Here is an 18868-nt window from a genome sequence, read left to right on the forward strand (position 1 = left end):
AAGGGTTGCAGGATGAGGAAATTGGAGTCCCCCTTCAGTGGGTCTATCTAAAAGACTCCCAAATTGCATAACTCTTGTCTCTAAGGGGAGAAGAAAGTCCTTGAATCATGAATAGGAGATGTGAAGGAGAAGTAAAGGCAAGAGTAATTAGCATTACAAGTTCTAGACAGGGAACTAGAAAAAAGTTAGAACAGGGCAATTTTCAAATGTTTATAGGAGAGTCCTTTGGAGTTTCTTAACAAGGGCTTCTAAAAGCATCCCTTTATTGGATTCTTCCTCATTTTTCTTTTGTCTTCCAAGGCTGGACTAGTTGGCTGGGAAGAGTGGCTGGGTACTCAGGTGAGGGTCCAGTGACCCTGCTTGGCATTCCTTTAATGAATGAGCACAACCGTCAACAAGCCCAATTGTGACTGTGTTTAGCGTTCAGGCTGAGCAGATCTTTATTTCCTTTTGAAGGACTGGGCTTTCAACTTTTTAAAAACAATTTCAGCAAGCTATAATTCACCTGTCATATAGTCTATTGATTTAAAGAATAAAATTCCGTACCAAAACGTAAAATCACAGATACATCATCATAGTCAACTTAGAACATTTTTATCACCTCTTTGTCTCATTTTATTATCCTCCTTCCTGCGTCCAAAACAACAGATTTTCGGTTTTGAGGGAGGGTTTTGAGGGACTGCATATTCTGGGCTGACTTCAAACTGGTGATCCTCCTGCTGTTTCTGGGGTGCTGGGATTACAGGTGTGCACTAACACCTAGATTATACCAGAACTTCTGGGATATGCCAGAAAAGATGAAAGATATCTCAACACTAAACATACCTCCAGATGGTTGTGTTATTTCCTCTCTACTTAGAGAATTTCTTTTAAACCATTTTTTTTTAGGGATAAGGCTGGCAGCAAAGACCTCTAATCAGAGTATATTTTGATCTTCGTTTTTGAAGCTGATTTTACTTGGTCTACAGTACAGGTCTTTCGTTTCAGCACTTGAAACTGTCATTCCATTGTGTTATGCACTTTTTCTTTGTTGCTGTGACCAAATACCTGACAAGAAGCTACTTAAGGGAGGAATGATTTATTTGGGTTCATGGTCTGAGGGCACATTTTGTCATGGTGGGGAAGATATGGCAGTGGGAGTGGCTTAAGGCTGTAGCAACAGGAGCATAAGACAGCTTGTTCACATCTCAGTGGGCCAGGAAGCAGACAGAAAAATGATGATGCTCAATTTGTTTTTCCTTTTATTTAATTCAAGACTCCAGCCCATGACATTGTACGCAGCCTGCTGCAATTCTTAATCTAGACAAGTTGGCAGTTGAAATGAAACACTCAAGCTGTAGTTTTCTCACTGCTATAGTTTTTGATGATAAATCTGCTGAATTTGTATTTTTTGTTCTCTAGTGGTCAGGTGTCAGTTTCCTGTCAGTTCATTTCAAGATTTATTTTTTAGCTTGGTTTGATGGTGAGTACCTGTGATCCCAATACGTAGGAGAGCGAGGGTGAAGGATTGTGAGTCTGAGTCCAGCCCTGGATAGATACTGAGTTCTAAACGGCATAACAAGACTGTCTCCACAAATAAAGTAAATTATATTTTGCCTTTGGTTTTTGGAAATTTTACTGTGAGTCTTGGCATGTATTTCTTTGTTTACCCTGTTTGAGACTTGATTAATGCCTTTAGTCTGTAGCTTATATCTCTTTTTGTCATATTTAGAAGTTTCTGTTTTTTACAGGATTTCAGGGGAGTTTTAAATGAAATGATATGCAATACTAATAATAGAAAGTATCTTTTCGGTATTTATGGTATACAAGTTGTTCATTGTTTTATTTAGTAGCTGTAGAATGTTGCTTTACCTGTTGCTAGTTGTTCAGTTCAAAGAGAACTAGATTAAAGGGTCCTTTCTACTTAATAGCAGAGACAAGTTTCAATGTTTTTATTTCAGCTGAATATCTTGAGAATTCTTTTTTTTTTTCTTTTTGAGATAGGGTCTCCTACTTGTAGCCCCAGAACTCACAATGAACCATCTGCCTTTGCCTCCCAAGTACTGGGATTAAAGGCATGTGCCACCACGACCAGCTTTGAAAATTATTTTCACCGGTAAAGGATACAATGAATTTTTTATTATTACTAATAGATATGAAATCTGTGTATTAGTTTTTTGTGGTTGTTATACTGTAACAGATGATGCATAAATTCTCTCAAAATAATAAAAATTTACTGTCTTTCACTATTGGGGACTGGATTTTGAAGTCAGTATCAGTGAACTGAAACCAAAGTTTTGGCAGGACAGTACTTTCAGAAGTTCAAGGAAAGAATTAGTTGTTGCCTCTTCCCTCTTTCTGGTAGTTTCTGACATTTCTTTTAAAAATTATTTATTATTTTATGTATATTTATGTGTATTGCCTGCCTGCATGTATGTAAGTGCACCTGTGTTGTACAGTACTGGTGGAGGTCAAAAGAGACTGTTGGATTCCCCTAGAACTGGAGTTATAGATGGTTGTTAGCTACTCAGTGGATGCTGGGAGTCAAACCCAGATCCTCTACAAGAGTAGTCAGTGCTCTTAACTACTAAGCTATCTCTCCAACCCCATTCTGACATTTATCTTTTTTTTTTTTTGGTCTTTTTGAGACAGGTCTCCCTATAGCCCCAGCTGGCCTGGAACTCACAATGTAGACCAGGCTGGCCTTGAACTCACAGAGATCCACCTGCCTTTGCCTCCCAAGTGCTGGGATTAAAGGTGTGCACCACCATGCCCAGCTGTATTCTAACATTTCTTAATCTGTGACTGCATCACTTATGTCTTTAAGGTGAGAAAGCAAATTCCTTTCTGCTTTGTCTTTGGAGTCTTTCTGTTTATATGGCCTAGATTACATTCTGTCTTCTTAAAGAAATATGACTGCATATAGGACATACCCATATAATCCAGGGCAGTGCCCCCATTTTAAGCTTTTTTAAAAAATGTATTTTAGTTATTATTTTATTTTATGTGTATTAGTGTATTTCCTGCATGCATGTATGTGCACCTGTGTTGTACAGTGCCAGTGGAGGTCAGAAGAGGGCATCAAATCCACTGGAACTGGAGTTACAGACAGTTGTTAGCCACCATGTGGGTGCTGGGAATCAAACCTGGGACATCTGTAAGAGCAGCCAGTGCTCTTAACCTTGGAGCCATCTCTCCAACTCCCCATTTTAAGACTGTTTTATTTTACTTGATTTCCATGTATATTTATATGTATAGCGTCTGTGGATTAGGATAGGTAGCATTTTTGGAGCATTATTATTTTAAATTTATTTTTATTTTATGTGAATGAGTGTATTGCCTACATGTAGGTAAGTGCACCAGCATTGTCCCGTGCCCGTGGAAGTCAGAAGAGACTATCCCCTGGAACTGGTGTTATAGATGGTTGTTAGCCACAATGTGAGTGCTGGGAATTGAATCTGGGTCCTTTTTAAGAGCAGCCAGTGTTCCTAACTGCTGAGCCATCTCTCTAGTCCCTGGAGCATCATTATTTTGTTTGTTACAATCTGGTCATATATGTTTGCTAGGATAATTGCCAGTAACAACAAATAAAATAAGAGCAGGTTTAGAAATTTAGCAGTACAAATTTCAAAGATAGTAACAATCATTCCACTGAGTACTTTGAAAACTGTGAAGTATAACAAAACTTTTACTTTGCCTTAATTTGCTGTCGCTTTGATAAAACCCTTTGCCCAAAACAACTTGGGGAAGAAAGGGTTTATTGCATTTTATGCTTCTAGTGACAGTCCATTATTGAGGGAAGTGAGGACAGGAACTCAAGGAGGAACCTGGAGGCTGTAACTAAAGCAGAGATCCTAGAGGAATGCTGCTTACTGGCTTACTTAACTACCTTTCTTATATAATCCAGGCCCATCTGCCCAGGGAGGGCACTGCCCACAGTGGGCTGGGCTCTCCTGCATCAATTAGCAATTAAAAAAAAAAAAAGCCTCACAGATATGGTGAAGGCCAGTCCATTAGAGAAAATTCCTCAATTGAAGTTCCTTCTTCCCAGGTGGCTCCAGTTTGTGTCAGGTTGACAAAAACTAACCAACACAATTGACCCTTGTCACCTTGACACACTACACATCACTATTAAACCATAACCTTTTCTTGCTTATCCTCAAGATCTCATGTTAATATCATAATATAAAACATAGTCTAGCTTGTAAAAGTCCAATAGTCTTTAAAAAGTTCCAATGGCTTAAAAGTTCAAGTTCTTTTAAAAGTCGTCTCTCAACTTTGGGCTCCTGAAAAATAAAAAATAAGTTAAATACTTTATTATATCAAAAGGGAATAATCAGGCACACTTAATAAGCAAAACCAAGATCCAACAATGTAGCTCTCAAGTTCGACATCTGAGATTCTGTCATAATCTTCTGGCTTCAAAGGGGCTGGGCAGCTCCCTTTCTCTTGTTTAGCTGTCCACAGCACACACAGCTTGTCTTATAGGCTCAGGTCAGCTCCACTCTGCACCTGCTGCTGCCCTTGGTGGTCATCTTACAGTCCTGGCATCTCTAAGTATTCTGGGGTGTTCACTGCAACTGAGGCTATACCTTCACCAATGGACTCTCCTGGCCTCTCATGGTGCCAAGACTCAGCTCTTCTCCACAAGACCTTCATGTTTTCAAAATCAGTACTATAAGGGAACTTTTATACATTACCAAGTTTGGCTTCTAGCTTGAGATGCAGCCTTAGGCCCCTCTGAACCACAGCTTCTGTGTGACCTTGAGGAAATACTTCCCAGAAGTTTCACCTCAGTGATGCTGGTCTCTTCTTAATGACAGCTGATTTTTGTAGCCCCAGCTAGCCAGTATTGATTATCCCAGTAATGCAAAGGTTTCACTTCAGTGGTTCTGGTCTCTTGTTAAACTACAACTGATTCTTCAGCTCCACCTGACCAGAAACTACAGATTCTCAATTCAAAATATCACAAGAGCAGCCCTGATCATCTCTGCTTCCTTCTTAAATTTCAGAAGTGAGGCTCTGTCATCTGCTTCTCTCCACATTCCTATTTTCCAAACTCCCATAGCAGCTCATTGAGCTCTAAGCACTCAACAGCCTTTCCAGCTCATAATTCCAAATACTTCCATATTCCTTCCAAAAACAACATGTCAGGTCCACCAGCAATATCCCATGATCCTGGTACCAATTTGTGTTCTAGTTTGTTGTCATTTGCTGTGATAAAACACTGACCAACAACTTGGGAAGGAAAGGGGTTATTGCATCTTACAGTTGTGACAGTCTATCATTGAGGGAAGTCAGGGCAAGAACTCAAGGAGGAACCTAGAGGCAGAAACTAGAGCAGAGACCCTGGAAGAATGCTGCTTACTGGCTTGCTCCCTCAGGCTTGCTCAGCAACTTTTTTTATACAGTCCAGTGGGCTGGGCCTTCCTGTGTCAGTCATTAAGACAATCTCTCACAGTTATAGCCATGGGCCAATCTGACCTGGGAAATTCCTCAATTAAGGTACCCTCTACCCAGATGACTCTAGGTTTGTGTCAAGTTTACCATAAAAACTAACCAGGGCAGGAATATGTTGTGATATCTTAGTGCATATGCATGGATATCTGTTGAAATTTTAGAAAAAACTAGGTTAAAACATTGTTAATTTTTTTTCTTTGCTTAGAGTTTTAAAATTCTTATATTCACCTCTTCCTTTCTGCCTCTTTATAAAGGTGCCCCTTACTGAAGCAGTAGAGCCTGTGGATTTGGAAGATTACCTCATTACTCACCCTTTAGCTGTGGATTCTGGACCTCTAAGGGATTTGATTGAATTTCCTCCAGATGATATTGAAGTTGTTTATAGTCCTAGGGATTGCAGAACCCTTGTTTCAGCTGTCCCTGAAGAAAGGTAAGGAGACATTAACCTATTTTTGTTTTTGTTTATTATTTAATATCTTTATATATATATGAGTGTATTGCCTTCATGTATGTAAGTGCACCCATGTTTGTGGCATGCCTACAGAGCTCAGAAGAGGGTGTTGAATCCCCTGGAACTGAAGTTATGAGTAGTTGTTAGTTGCCATGTGGGTACTGGGAATTAAACCCAGGTCCTCTACAAGAGCAGACAGTGCTCTTAACTGCTGAGCCATCTCTGTAGCCCCATATTTTTGGTTTTAGGGTAACTATAGAAAGATTATTTTTCAATATTTTTAAGAAGTCTTATGATAAAGAACTGAAACAAATTTATAAAAGTCAGTGCTGGACATTCCTCTCTTGGGACTCCTTCCATTCTTGGGAGACTTTCTCACTTCCTATGAAATCTGTGTTTGCTCTGCTCAAAATTAAAGTCATTGCTTTCCTGTGTAAATTATATATATATATTTTTTAAATAGTGAAATGGATCCACATGTTAGAGATTGTATAAGAAGTTACACAGAAGATTGGGCAATTGTCATCAGAAAGTAAGTTACTTGTTTATTATAACATTTTAAAATACTGAGTATAATTTTTTTCAATGTATATTTGAGTATAAGTTTTAATGTGTTGTTAGATTAATAAAAATTGTGAGACTTGAAAATTCATTTAAACAAAGTCATCAAAGAAGCAAAAGAAGAATCTGATATAGAAAAACATTACTTTTTGGAGTTCTATAATTAAATTACTTCTGCTTATTTTCCTTCTAAAATAAGTTTTTAAGCTAATATTTTTTTAAATATTTATTATTTAAAAAAAATTTTTATGTGTGTGAATGTATTGCCTGCATGTTGTAAGTGCACCTGTGTTGTGCAGTGCCCATGGAGGTCAGAAGAGGTTGTCAGATCCTCTGGAAGTGGAGTTACTGATGGTTGTTAGCCACCATATGAGTGCTGGCATTTGAACCTGGGTCTTCTGAGCAGTCAGTGCTCTAACCACTGAACCATCTCTCTAGCTCCCAATATTTCTATATTGTTAAATTGTTATGAACTGATAGTGTAATAATAATTTTGTAGTTTTATTCTTTCAGAAAATCATGGATAGATAGCACTGAATATTTTTTTTCTCAGAAAGATGCAGCTTAGTAAAACTTAAATAACCCAGTTAAGTTTAATAGCCAATTTCCAGATTCAATTATTTGACAGGTCTTTTTTTGTTGTTTTTTGTTTTTTTAAAAAAAGGTTTCCCTATGTGGTGCAGGCTAACTTCAAACTTGTGATCATCCTTCCTCTGCTTTCAGAGTGCTGGGATTTTAGGTGTGTACCACCACAGCTGTGTTCTGTGCAGTTTCTTAACTGTCTAAATACTTGTAGGTCCTTGACTTTTACTTCATCTAGTCAGTTAAATATTTGTAGAAAATAGTGTTTTTTCTATAATGTAATTCTAGTAGACTATTTTGGAAATATTAATTCAGATTAAAAAATAAAATACAACACTTTTTCTTGCCAATTAACATGCATAATGAAGAAGGGTCTTCATTCTGGAAATTTTTATCTTATTTTTTTTCTAAAGGAAATATAATAACTAGTAGTGATAAATTCTTTTAGGGCCTAATTTTCACTAAAATCTGTGCCAAATAGCACTAGCAAAAGTAATATATCCATTGCTTAGTGTTTGCCTTCATGGCTACTGTCTTACTTTATTGTGCTTAATAAAGTGCTAAATCTCCTTCTGGTGGGTGGTACTGATCAGCTTTTTTGTTTGAATGTGACCTAATAGAAGCATAGTTTACTGCCCTTTACCTGGAAGACCCATTTTTATGAACTTTCAGTTTGGTAAGTGTTGTCGTAGCTAGACTTTTGACATAACTAGAGAAATACAATGTTCTTGTTAGAAAATTCAAAACTCTTAGCTGGGCGTGGTGTCACACGCCTTTAGTCCCAGCACTTGGGAGGCAGAGGCAGGTGGATCTCTGTGAGTTCGAGGCCAACCTGGTCTACATATCAAGTTCTAGGCTAGCTGGCGCTAGAGGGAGACCCTGTCTCAAAAAGACCAAAAAAGGAAAAGAAAAAAAAAAAGAAAGAAAAGAAAATTCAAAAATCCTTTCTTCGGTGCATATGGGTTTGAAACCTGTAATCAAAAAAATAAAGAGGTTAGTTATTAACTCAGACTCATGGCATCTCATCATTGATTGAGGCAGGAGGGGAAGCGTATTTACGTTAGTGGGCAATTATCATGTGCAGGGTGTTTTATTGGGTACTTCATTCTCATATTATTCATTGTTTGAGTAGATAAGGTAGCTTAGACTCAAGGCAGTTAAGCAATTTCTCTGAGGTTCCAGAAGCCAAAAAATGAGTTGGTGAGGATTAGAATCTGGGGGCAACAGATTCTAAAGCTTATAGTTTTTCTGTCATACTAAATACTGTTTATTATGTGTATTGATAAGTACGAGACAAACAGGGTCCTTTTGGTGAATTATAAGTTGTTGGTTTTTCTAAAAGATGGAAGGTAGGTGTGATATGAATGTCATAAAAAACACAGTGCAGATAATCAAGGAGATACTGTTGTGTGAACTTCCCTGAGTAGACATGAACAACAGTCTATTTACCCTGGATGAGACATCGATAATATATCAAACAATTCCACACAACTTGAACTTGGTTAACCAGTGAGTTTATTGGAGTTATTTAGAGGAGCATGAATGAGAGAAAGGAGGCTGGATCACTGAAAAGCCCATTCCAGCATGACTGACAGGTCATGAAAGCTACATCCCTGGAGCTCCCTGCCCATTTTGCAGTTGTTTCCTGCTTTATAACCTTAGGGTGGGGCCTTCTGAATCTTGGACTTCTCTGAGCTTCCCAAACCTTATAAATTTCATTAGATATGAACTTGCTTTCTTCCCTCCTGAGGGAATGTTTCAATAAAATAGTCTCACAACAAATGATATATGCAAAAGCATCAGTAGAGCATTGAAGTTAGAAGAAATGAGTACAGGACCTTGAAAAGGAGCTTTAAGCAAGTGCTGGACATATGGTTACTTTAAAGCTCTGCTCTGGGTTTGCATAGTGATAGTACAACTGCCTTTTAAAAGAAACAGTAATTAAGTGGGCTTTGCCTAACAGCATGATCTGCCCCTTATAACCAGTGGACATAGACTGGAATAGATAGTTTAATATAGATGTGGGGGATATGAATTCAGAAATGAATATTAAACCCAGAGTTGACAAATATTTTACAAAAACCAGCAACTTGTAAGAGAATTATCAAACTATAAATAAATGAATTAATAATTTCAGAAATGGAAATAGAGCACAAATTACAACCCTGTAAATGTTATAAATTCAGTATGTTAGTATTAGTATATATAATAAATGTGAAAATATGTAGCCATTCAGCAGTATTAAAAACTTAATGGATAGATTAATTGCAGAATAGATGTGGCTAAAGAGTAAAGTGCGCTATAAAATGAAGCCATAAAAATTCTTCCATAATTCAGTAAAAAATGATAAAGGGACAGAAAGTACTTTAAAAAACTTCATTTAACAAATACTTGTGAGGATGTCTAATGTACCAGACACCATACTAAACACTGAGGGCATTAAAATGAATTAAATCAGCTATCTACCCTCATGGAGTTTATGTTCTAGAAGTAGATTGTTAACAGTGACTAAACACAGATACATGTTTAATAGCTGTGGTAAAGAGAAATCTTAAGACAAAAATTAGGATGACAGGAACATAGAGGGTCAAGAAGAGGGATACATTTTTCTATTTTATGTAGTAATCATAAGGGGCCTTACTAGTAAGATAATTTTGGTAGAGACCTCCAGGAAGTGGGGGAGTGAGTTGTATAGATACTTGAGGAAGATAGTTAAGCCAAGGAAAAGATACATGTCAAGGCTCCATAGAAGAAGTTGTGAGTTATTTTGAAGGTATGGTGAAGAGGTCAGTGTGGCTGGAGCAAAACAAATGAGTGTTAGAATGCCAAGAGATTAGAGAAATAGTGGTGTGTATGGTTGGGTGGTCAACCATGTAGAGCTTTACTACAGCAAATGACTGAAGGAAGGATGCTACTATGATTATGAATGATTCATCTCAGCTCTTATGATTTCATATGTTAAATTTTTAGGGTGGAATGCAATACTTCTGACTTGGCAGAAGAGCATACATATTTAACATTCCAATTTAAAGCATTTGGAACATTTCATGAAAGATTAAGATAACCTGATTCTCAATAATACCTTTTGTGTTATTATGTTGAGTTTATTTTTGTTCTTCAATAGAAAAATTCTTTCTTTTATTGTGCAGTTATGCTAATATCATGTAGCTGCTATTTAATAGTTTTAGCAATAAGAAAAAATGTAATTAATATTGAATGTGATTGTTCCCTATTTCATCGATTAGCTGATAGCATGAATCATATCTCCTAGTAATTAAAGTAGCTCTCTAACTTTGATTCTATGAAGTGTTGAATTGTCAAGAATAATTGATGGAGTTTTTCTTTTTTGTCTGTTTGTTTTTGAGACAGGGTCTCAGTATGTAGTCCTAACTCTTCTGGATCTTACGTAGATCAGGTCGATCTCAAACTCAGAGATCTGCCTGTCTGCCTGTCTCTGCCTCCTAAGTTCTGGGATTACAGGCATGCGCTACCACATCTGGCTAGAATAATTGGTTTTTTTGTTGTTGTTGTTGTTGTTTTTAACTTAAAAAAATTATTTTTGTTTTATGTGTATGCATGTATTGCCTGCATGTAAGTAAGTGCATCCGTGTCGTGCAGTGCCCACAGAGGTCAGAAGAGGCTGTCAGATCCCCTGGGACTGGAGTTACAGATAGTTGTTAGCTGCCATGTGGGTGCTGGGATTCAAACAACCAGTGTTCTTAACCACTGAGCCATCTCTCCAGTCCCAGAATAATTGTTTTTTGATCACTTCTTGGTTATTCGGTTAAATTTTTGTTTTTATATTTTATTTATTGTATTTTATGTGCACGAGAATATTGACTGCATCTGTATAAATGCACGTGTCATGCAATGCCCCAGGAGGTCAGAAGAGGGCGTTGAATCTGTTAGAACTGGAGTTATGGATGATTGTTAGCTATCATGTGGGTGCTAGGAATTGAACCTAGGTCTTCTGCAAGAACAATCAGTACTCTTAACCTCTGAGCCATTTCTCCAACCCTTGGTGTATTGGGTTTTTATATGTTATCAGAGAAGTTTATGTTATTAAAATTTTATATTATTATTATTAATGTAATAAATATTTTCTGTTTTATTTTATTCTTTAACGTGGAGTCCCAGTTTTGTTTTTTGTTGTTTTTTTTTAACTATGTCTGAATTGAAAGTACAATTTGAATTATACATATGTGGTTGGCATGGGAAGAAGAAAAATATATTGTAGAAACTCATAATCTGTTCTTTAGTGGTATTAAAGGAACTTTGCAAATTTTAAAAAATTTAAGATTAAAGTTTAAAAATTCATGTTTAACACACTCAACTGATAGAATAAATTCTAGTCTTGTTATGTCGATAAATAACAAAGAAAACAGTTGGCTTATTACAAGATGATGCTCAGAAAGAGAAAGTTTTAAGCAATTAATATTTATTTTATCTTGAATAGATATCATAAACTGGGAACAGGATTTAATCCTAATACATTGGATAAGCAGAAAGAAAGACAAAAGGGTTTGCCTAAACAAGTCTTTGAATCTGATGAAGCTCCAGATGGCAACAACTACCAGGATGAGCAAGTAATACTTTTATCCTAAGTGACAATAAGGAAGTATTTTTAATTAATTAATTAATATGTTAATGTTCATAATTTAATGTTTTATATAACAGGATGATCTTAAAAGACGCTCAATGTCAATAGATGATACTCCAAGGGGTAGCTGGGCCTGCAGTATCTTTGACTTGAAAAATTCACTTCCTGATGCTTTGCTTCCTAATTTACTTGATCGAACGCCAAATGAAGAAATAGACCATCAGAATGATGATCAAAGGAAATCAAACCGTCACAAGGAACTTTTTGCTTTGCATCCATCACCAGATGAGGTATTGATTTTATATAAAAAAAGCAAATGAGGCCAGGCATGGTGGTATATTCCTTAATCTGAACTACCTGGGAGGCAGATCTCTGTGAGATCAAGGCCACCCTGGTCTACGTAGAGAGTTTCAGGCCAGTTGAGGCTAGGGGGAAACCCTGTCTCAAAAAACAACCCCCCTACCCACAAAAACATGCTAGATCTTTTGGGAACATGATTTATGTGTAATATTACAGCAACATAAAAAGCATAACCATAAATTTTATAAATTGAGTGTGCTTTTGTATGTGTGTGTGTACAAGTGTATTGCTTGTATATACATATGTAAGTGCACCTATCTCATGCAGTGCCCACAGAGGTCAGAAGAGAGTGTCAGTCTCTTGGAACTGGAGTTACAGACAGTTGTTAGCTGACATAAGGGTGCTAGGAATTGAACCTGGGTCCTGCAAGAGCAGCCAGTGCTCTTAACCAGTGAGCCATCTCTCCAGCCCCCTTAAATATGGTTTTGACACTAGTGAATTTATTTTCAATGAAGAACTTTTTTGAATTGAGTGTACTTGAGCTCTAAGGGCTTCTGTTTATGGACAAATATGTCATTCTTTTCTGTGTTTAATTACGAAAACCAAAAGTATTAGAATATTTGACGTTCTTAAAAATAAATGGAAAAGCATTGAAATATGATAAACATTCATTTTGGCATTACTTCTCCATTTGTAGGAAGAACCTATAGAACGACTTAGTGTTCCTGATGTACCCAAAGAACATTTTGGTCAAAGACTTCTTGTAAAATGTTTATCACTCAAGTGAGTATTTCTTTTACTGTAAAACTTCTATTCTCATTATGTATTAAGTCAGCAAATATTTATTACATTTAGTGTGTATAAGTTTTGGTTTTTAAACATAAAGATATAAAATAAATTGTTATCTTTTCATAAAATGGGAGTTATATGCCAGAATTAAAAATGGTAAGATTTGGTGCTGGAGAGATGGCTCAGTGGTTAAGAACACTAGTTGTTCTTGCAGAAGACCTGGGTTCAAACCGCAGCACCCACATGGCAGCTAACAACTGTTGGTAAGTCCAGTTCCAGGGGATCTGACGGCCTTTTCTGTCCTCTGAGGGCATTGCACGATGCGGGTGCACTTACCTACATGCAGGCAGTACACTCATACACATAAAATGAAAAAATAATAAATAAAATATCTTTAAAAAATGGTAATATTTGGAACTGAAGAGATGACTCAGTGGTTAAGAGTACCTGCTGTGCTTCCAGAGGACCCAGGTTTGATACCCCACACCTACTTGGTGGCAAACAATCCTTCGTAACTCCATTTCCAGGGGAATCCAGCACCTCTTCTGATAAATATTAAGTTAAAAAAGAGATCACTTAATATTATTTTGCTCTTCATAAAAAAAATTTACCATGTACATTTTTTATAAAGAAAAAGAGCTAGATAGATTAGCCACTAAACTGTTAATCACAGTTCTTCCTACTTGTTGAGTTTTCAGATGCTCATTTTCTCTGAATATTTCTTGTGTATTTTTAAAGCTTTTTTCATTGAATATTTGATTTATAGCCTAAAAAAGAAAATATTTTTAAACTTTATTTCAAAATGAACATGTCTAAATAAATAAGTAACCTAGTTACAGGTTATAAAGTAAGTAGTGCCAGAAATGGGTAGAACATTCTGTGAGTCTTTTAAGAAATTTAGATTAATTGTTGGGTCAATAAGAAGGGTTTCATGAGATAGTAGTGACTGTGTGAAACTGTGAAAGATATGCAAAGTGTTTATTAAGAGAAAGGTAATGCAAGGGCACAGATTTGGAGACTGAAAGTATTGAGATAATAGATTTTGAAATCAGAATTTCCAGATTTTTTTTTTTTTTTTTTTCTTGAGATAAGAGTCTCAGTATGTAGTCCTGGCTGGTCTGAAACTCCTATATAGAACAGGCTGGCCTTTAATTCATAGAGATTTACCTGCCTCTGCCTCCTAAGTACGCCATCCCACCTGGCCTCTTTTTTTGTTGCTGTTATTTTTGAGACAGGGTCTCCCTGTAGCCCCAGCTGGCCTGGAACTCACTAGGTATGCCAGGCTGGCCTCGATACTCACAGAGATCTGCCTGCCTCTGCCTCCCAAGTGCTGGGATTATAGGCGTGTGCCACCATGCATGGGACCTGGCCTCTTTTTAAAAAATTCATTTTATTTTTAATTTTATGTGTGTTTGTGTGTCTGTGTGTGGTTGTGTGCATGTGAGCGTAGGTGCCCTCAGAGACCAGAAGAGGCGTTTGGATCCTCTAGAGCTGGAATTACAGTCCGTTTTGAGCTGTAAACAGAACTTTGATCTTTTGCAGAGCAAGTGCTCTCTCTAGCCCCTGGTCTGTCTTTTGTATGTATTTTGAAATTAGTTCATCTTTTTTCTTCATCAAGGTTTGAGATAGAAATTGAGCCCATTTTTGCAAGTTTGGCTTTATATGATGTCAAAGAAAAGAAAAAGGTAAGTTGCTGGGATTTAGCTGCTCATCTTAATCATAGGTTTCATAAATGATTATGATTAGTTGTTTCATAAAAAATGTGATTCTTTGTACGTTTAGACATGAATCATTGAAAAGGAAATAAAAACTTAACTTTTTAAGACTAGTTATGTATTTTCTTATTATAAAATACTTTTGTTGAAACCTGGTTTTTATTTCATTGAAAAAGTTCCAAAAGCAAGTAATAAAAGCTACTTTTCTTTTAAGAAATAGTCAAAATAATACAACTATTTTTGCAAACAGCTTGTGAAAAGATAACTGTGACTGAAATTTTATTGCTATAATTTTCAGCTTCTTAGTATCTAAAAGATACTTTATATGTATTACTACATTTTTATTATATGTATGAATTTTCAAGGGCTGTATCAGACAGCTTTTTTTCCTTCTTTCTTCCCTTTCCTCTCCTCCTCCCTTCTCTTCTTTTTGAGGTCCTGGGGATCAAGCAAAGGGCCCTGAACATGTGGAACCTAGGCCCTACCACTGGTCCCCGTCTTCAGTCCAGCATTTCTTTTATTTTTTTTAAATTAAATTAAATTTAATTTTTAATACATTTTATTTATTATTTTTATGTGTATGCACGTATTACCTACATGTAAGTGCACCCATGTCGGGCAGTGGCTGCAGAGGACAGAAACTGGAGTTACAGACAGTTGTTAGCTGCCATGTGGGTGCTGGGATTTGAACTTGGGTCTTCTGCAAGAACAGTCAGTGTTCTTAACCACTGTGCCATCTCTCCAGCCCCAGCATTTCTTGTTTTAATATTCCAAACATACTATGTATTAGAAACTTGAAAGTGTCTTCATTATCAACATATGGGCTATGATGGATTCTGTAGGAGAACTTTGCTTTAGTAGCTTTATTCACTAAATTGAAATTGCTCAGATAACATTAATAGAAAGTTTTAATAACTCAAGTTGTAGTCATTCTTCTCAATATTGCCTTACATCCTTCGATTAGAAGCTACATTTTCATTTTTAACCAAAGAACTTGAGGTATGACTCTTTAGAAAATGTTTCCGATGTTATAAGCCTGAGTAGCTTATGCGTTTTTTTTTTGTTTGTTTGTTTTTTATTATTTAGATAGGTAGATAGGTCTCAGTGAAGTATAAGATCAACCATGAGTTGGAGTATAATAATTTACTATTTGTAACATTTCAAGACTGATTATGTATGATTTTATGCATTTCAAAAATTTTGTACCATTTAAAAATTTAATATCTGAATTTTTCAGATTTCAGAAAACTTTTATTTTGACCTTAATTCAGAACAGATGAAGGGGTTGTTACGTCCACATGTACCACCGGCAGCCATTACCACCCTGGCAAGATCAGCCATTTTTTCTATAACTTATCCTTCCCAAGATGTCTTCCTTGTGATAAAGGTGAGAATAATCTTCAATGTACATGGTTACAGTTTAGCATCTGCATTCCTGTCTTTGTCAGTATTGCAAACCTTTCAAGGGCAAAGATTTATCTTTTGTTATTTTTGCATCTTGCTATTTTGTGACACCACATCAAACATTTGCTGTAGTTACTACCTAAGTTTTATTGAATGGAGAATAGTTAATCAGGGTTCTATAGTAAAACAGATGGATATGTCTGAAGAGATTACCTAATAGGACTGTAGAGTTGACAAGTCTCTAATTTATAGGGCAAGCCGTCAGACTTTACAGGTAAGAGTTAGTTGATTCTGTAGTCATGAGTTCAAAGTCCACAGGACAGCTGACTGGAAACTCAGATGAGGTGTCTATGTTACAGACTTGAGAAGGATTCCTTCTTTAGGAAAAAAGTCTTTGCTCTTAAGTCCTTCTACTGACTGGATGGGCTCACCCACACAATTGATAGTAATCTACTGAAGGACTACTGTTTTGAATGTTAATCATCTCTACAAAACACTTCTACAAGTAAAGTAATGTTTGACTGAATTACTGGATATCCAAATCTAGTCAAATTAACCATCTTAGTAACTGTATGGTTATTATATCACTCAGTTTCTAAGTTATCTAAGTACTGAAAGCTAAATCTTTGTGGTCAAGGAACTTTATGATTTGATTATCAACTGTAATTCTAGCACTTAAAAGGTAGAGTCAGGAGGATTGAAAGTTTGAGGCCAGTCTGGACTACCTAACAAGACCCTGACTCATATAAAAATAAAATGAAGATAACAACTGCAAAAAACATCCCTAAGTTACCAAAAAAGTAATTATAAATTCTGAAGACTAATAAGACCTAGTGATGCAGGCCTCTAATCCCAACTGTTTGGTAGGCTGAGGCAGGAGGATTGCAAGTTCAAGGTCAGCTTGGGCTACAAGTGAGTTTAAGGCCAGCTTGGGCAGTTTAATGAGACCCTGTCTCAAAATAAAAAGTAAAAAGAGGTCTGGGTTGTAGTTCATTGGTAGAGCACTTGCCTAGCATACATCTGGCCCTAAGTTCAGTCTCCAGCACTGAAAAAAAATCATACAAATAATGGCTATCCTACTTATCTTAGTTTAACCTGAAGAATAATTAGAGCCAGTAGATGGCTTGGTGGGAAAAGGTACTCACCTGTCTACCTGAGTTTGTACTCTGGAACTAGCATGATGGAAGGAGAGACCCAACTCTAGCAAGTTGTCCTCTGATCTCTGCATGTGCCCCCGACATGCATGTATGCATGCCCTCTTTACACAAAATAAATAAATAGATGAAGAATTTGGTTACCTTAGTCTTGGTTAAATTGACCTTGACTTGAAAGTAACCTAAAATATATTCTTTAATTACTTTATTATATAAAATTATCATAAAGAGCTAATGAATTTTTTAATAAGACTTTAAAATGAATTGTCATAAATTAAGTCCTTTTACTCACAGGAATTAAGCCCCAATTTGTTGGGTGCATTCCTATGAATTCAGATTAAAATTAATCATAGTTAAAATGAACAGTCAATGAAGAGTCCTAGTCCTGTAGAAATCAACTTAAAAGAGTTAAGTTCTAGAAATGAATACATATTACAAGTACACAGTTAATTTACATGAGGAGAAATGGTAAGATTTTATAACATAGAATTTGTTGGAGGGAATAAGCTGGTAAAGTGAAGATGATATATTGGTTGCTTGAAAATGAAATAATTTGGTGATAAGATTTGGTTGTCAGAGGGAATGAATAGCTTTTACAGGGTTAAGAATAAAAACCTTCAGGGGCTGGAGAGATGGTACAACAGTTAAGAGCACCGTGCAGAGGACCCAAGTTCAGTTCCCAGCTCCCACATGGTGGCTAACAACTGTCTGATAACTCCAGTTCCAGGAGATCTAACACCCTCTTCTGACCTCTGGTCATTGCGTGACATGGGTGCACTTACATACATGCAGGCAAATCACTCATACACATAAAATAAACAGTTGCTTAAAAAAAGATGTTTCATTTATTCCTATCTTGTCTGCAACTTTAAACTTATTCTCTGTAAGACAAATTAATCCATTGCTTTTGTATACAGTGTCACTCAAATTCTCAGGACTTAGACTGTTTGCAGTCAGATTGTTTGCCAGATTATTATGCAAATAGACTCTAGCCCAGTTCCCAGTAGGGCCTTTGTCTTCTCTTGTCATTCTGACCTTCCTAACCCCCACCAGAATGACCCATTAAGCTTTGCTTACAGTGCTCTAGGCCTTTTCTAGCCTGCATCACCAAATTCTTCCACATTTCTCCTATAGACCAGTCCCAAAGTTCTATGAACCACACGATCAAGTTTGTCACAGTAACAGCCTCATTTTTGGTACCAATTTTCTGCATTACTTTTGTTGCTTTTACCAAATACGAGACAAGAGGCAGCTTAAGGAAGGAAAATTGTATTTTGGTTTACAGTGTAGAGGGATATAGTCCATCATGGAAGGGAAGGTATGGTGTCACATGGCACCATGATGACAGGAGTTTGCTGCTGGGATTCCTTTTCTGCTCATACTTTTGCAGAATTGGAACCTGAGAGCAAGACAGGAAGAGCAGGTGGACTGTAAAACCTCAGTGTCTGCTCCCAGGGACCCACTTCCTCTTGTGAAACTCCACTGCTGCCTCTTAAATGTTCTACAATCTTCCAGAACCGCTCCATCAGCTGGGGACCAAGTGTTCAAAGAAATGAATCTCTTGGGGTCACTTTTACATTTAAATCATAAAATATTTTGCTTATTTGTTAATTGGAGTTTTTGTCATCATTGTTGTTTTAAGAGTTCTTCATACATTTGGATTAGTAAGTTGTAGTTAGATATATATTTTGCAAATAATTTTATCACATTCTTAAGGTTGCTGTTTCATTTTGTTTATTTTGTCCTTTAATGTAGTAAGTGTAAATTTCAGTAATGTATGTTTGTTTTTATATATTCTATACTGTCATGTTCAAGAAAAAACTCTTTTCCAAGTCCCTGAGGCACTTCCATTATGGTCCCCCCCCCCCCCCCC

The 18868-nt window shown here is 36.6% G+C and overlaps 1 protein-coding gene across 1 annotated transcript in view; it reads left to right on the top strand.

The window, feature by feature from the left end:
• Positions 1-18868, top strand: part of LOC103732488 (dedicator of cytokinesis protein 7) — a gene marked incomplete at its 3' end in the record, with an annotated part of 127987 nt that overhangs the window by 37250 nt on the left and 71869 nt on the right. Inside the window, exons 3-9 of the mRNA XM_029562516.1 lie at positions 5694-5869; positions 6354-6422; positions 11490-11619; positions 11711-11923; positions 12631-12716; positions 14341-14407; positions 15675-15824. Coding sequence (XP_029418376.1) covers positions 5694-5869; positions 6354-6422; positions 11490-11619; positions 11711-11923; positions 12631-12716; positions 14341-14407; positions 15675-15824 — 891 coding nt within the window. The remainder of the gene's footprint in view (positions 1-5693; positions 5870-6353; positions 6423-11489; positions 11620-11710; positions 11924-12630; positions 12717-14340; positions 14408-15674; positions 15825-18868) is intronic.

The sequence above is a fragment of the Nannospalax galili genome, unplaced genomic scaffold (assembly GCF_000622305.1).
Source record: "Nannospalax galili isolate Female #2095 unplaced genomic scaffold, S.galili_v1.0 scaffold553, whole genome shotgun sequence".
NCBI lineage: Eukaryota > Metazoa > Chordata > Mammalia > Rodentia > Spalacidae > Nannospalax > Nannospalax galili.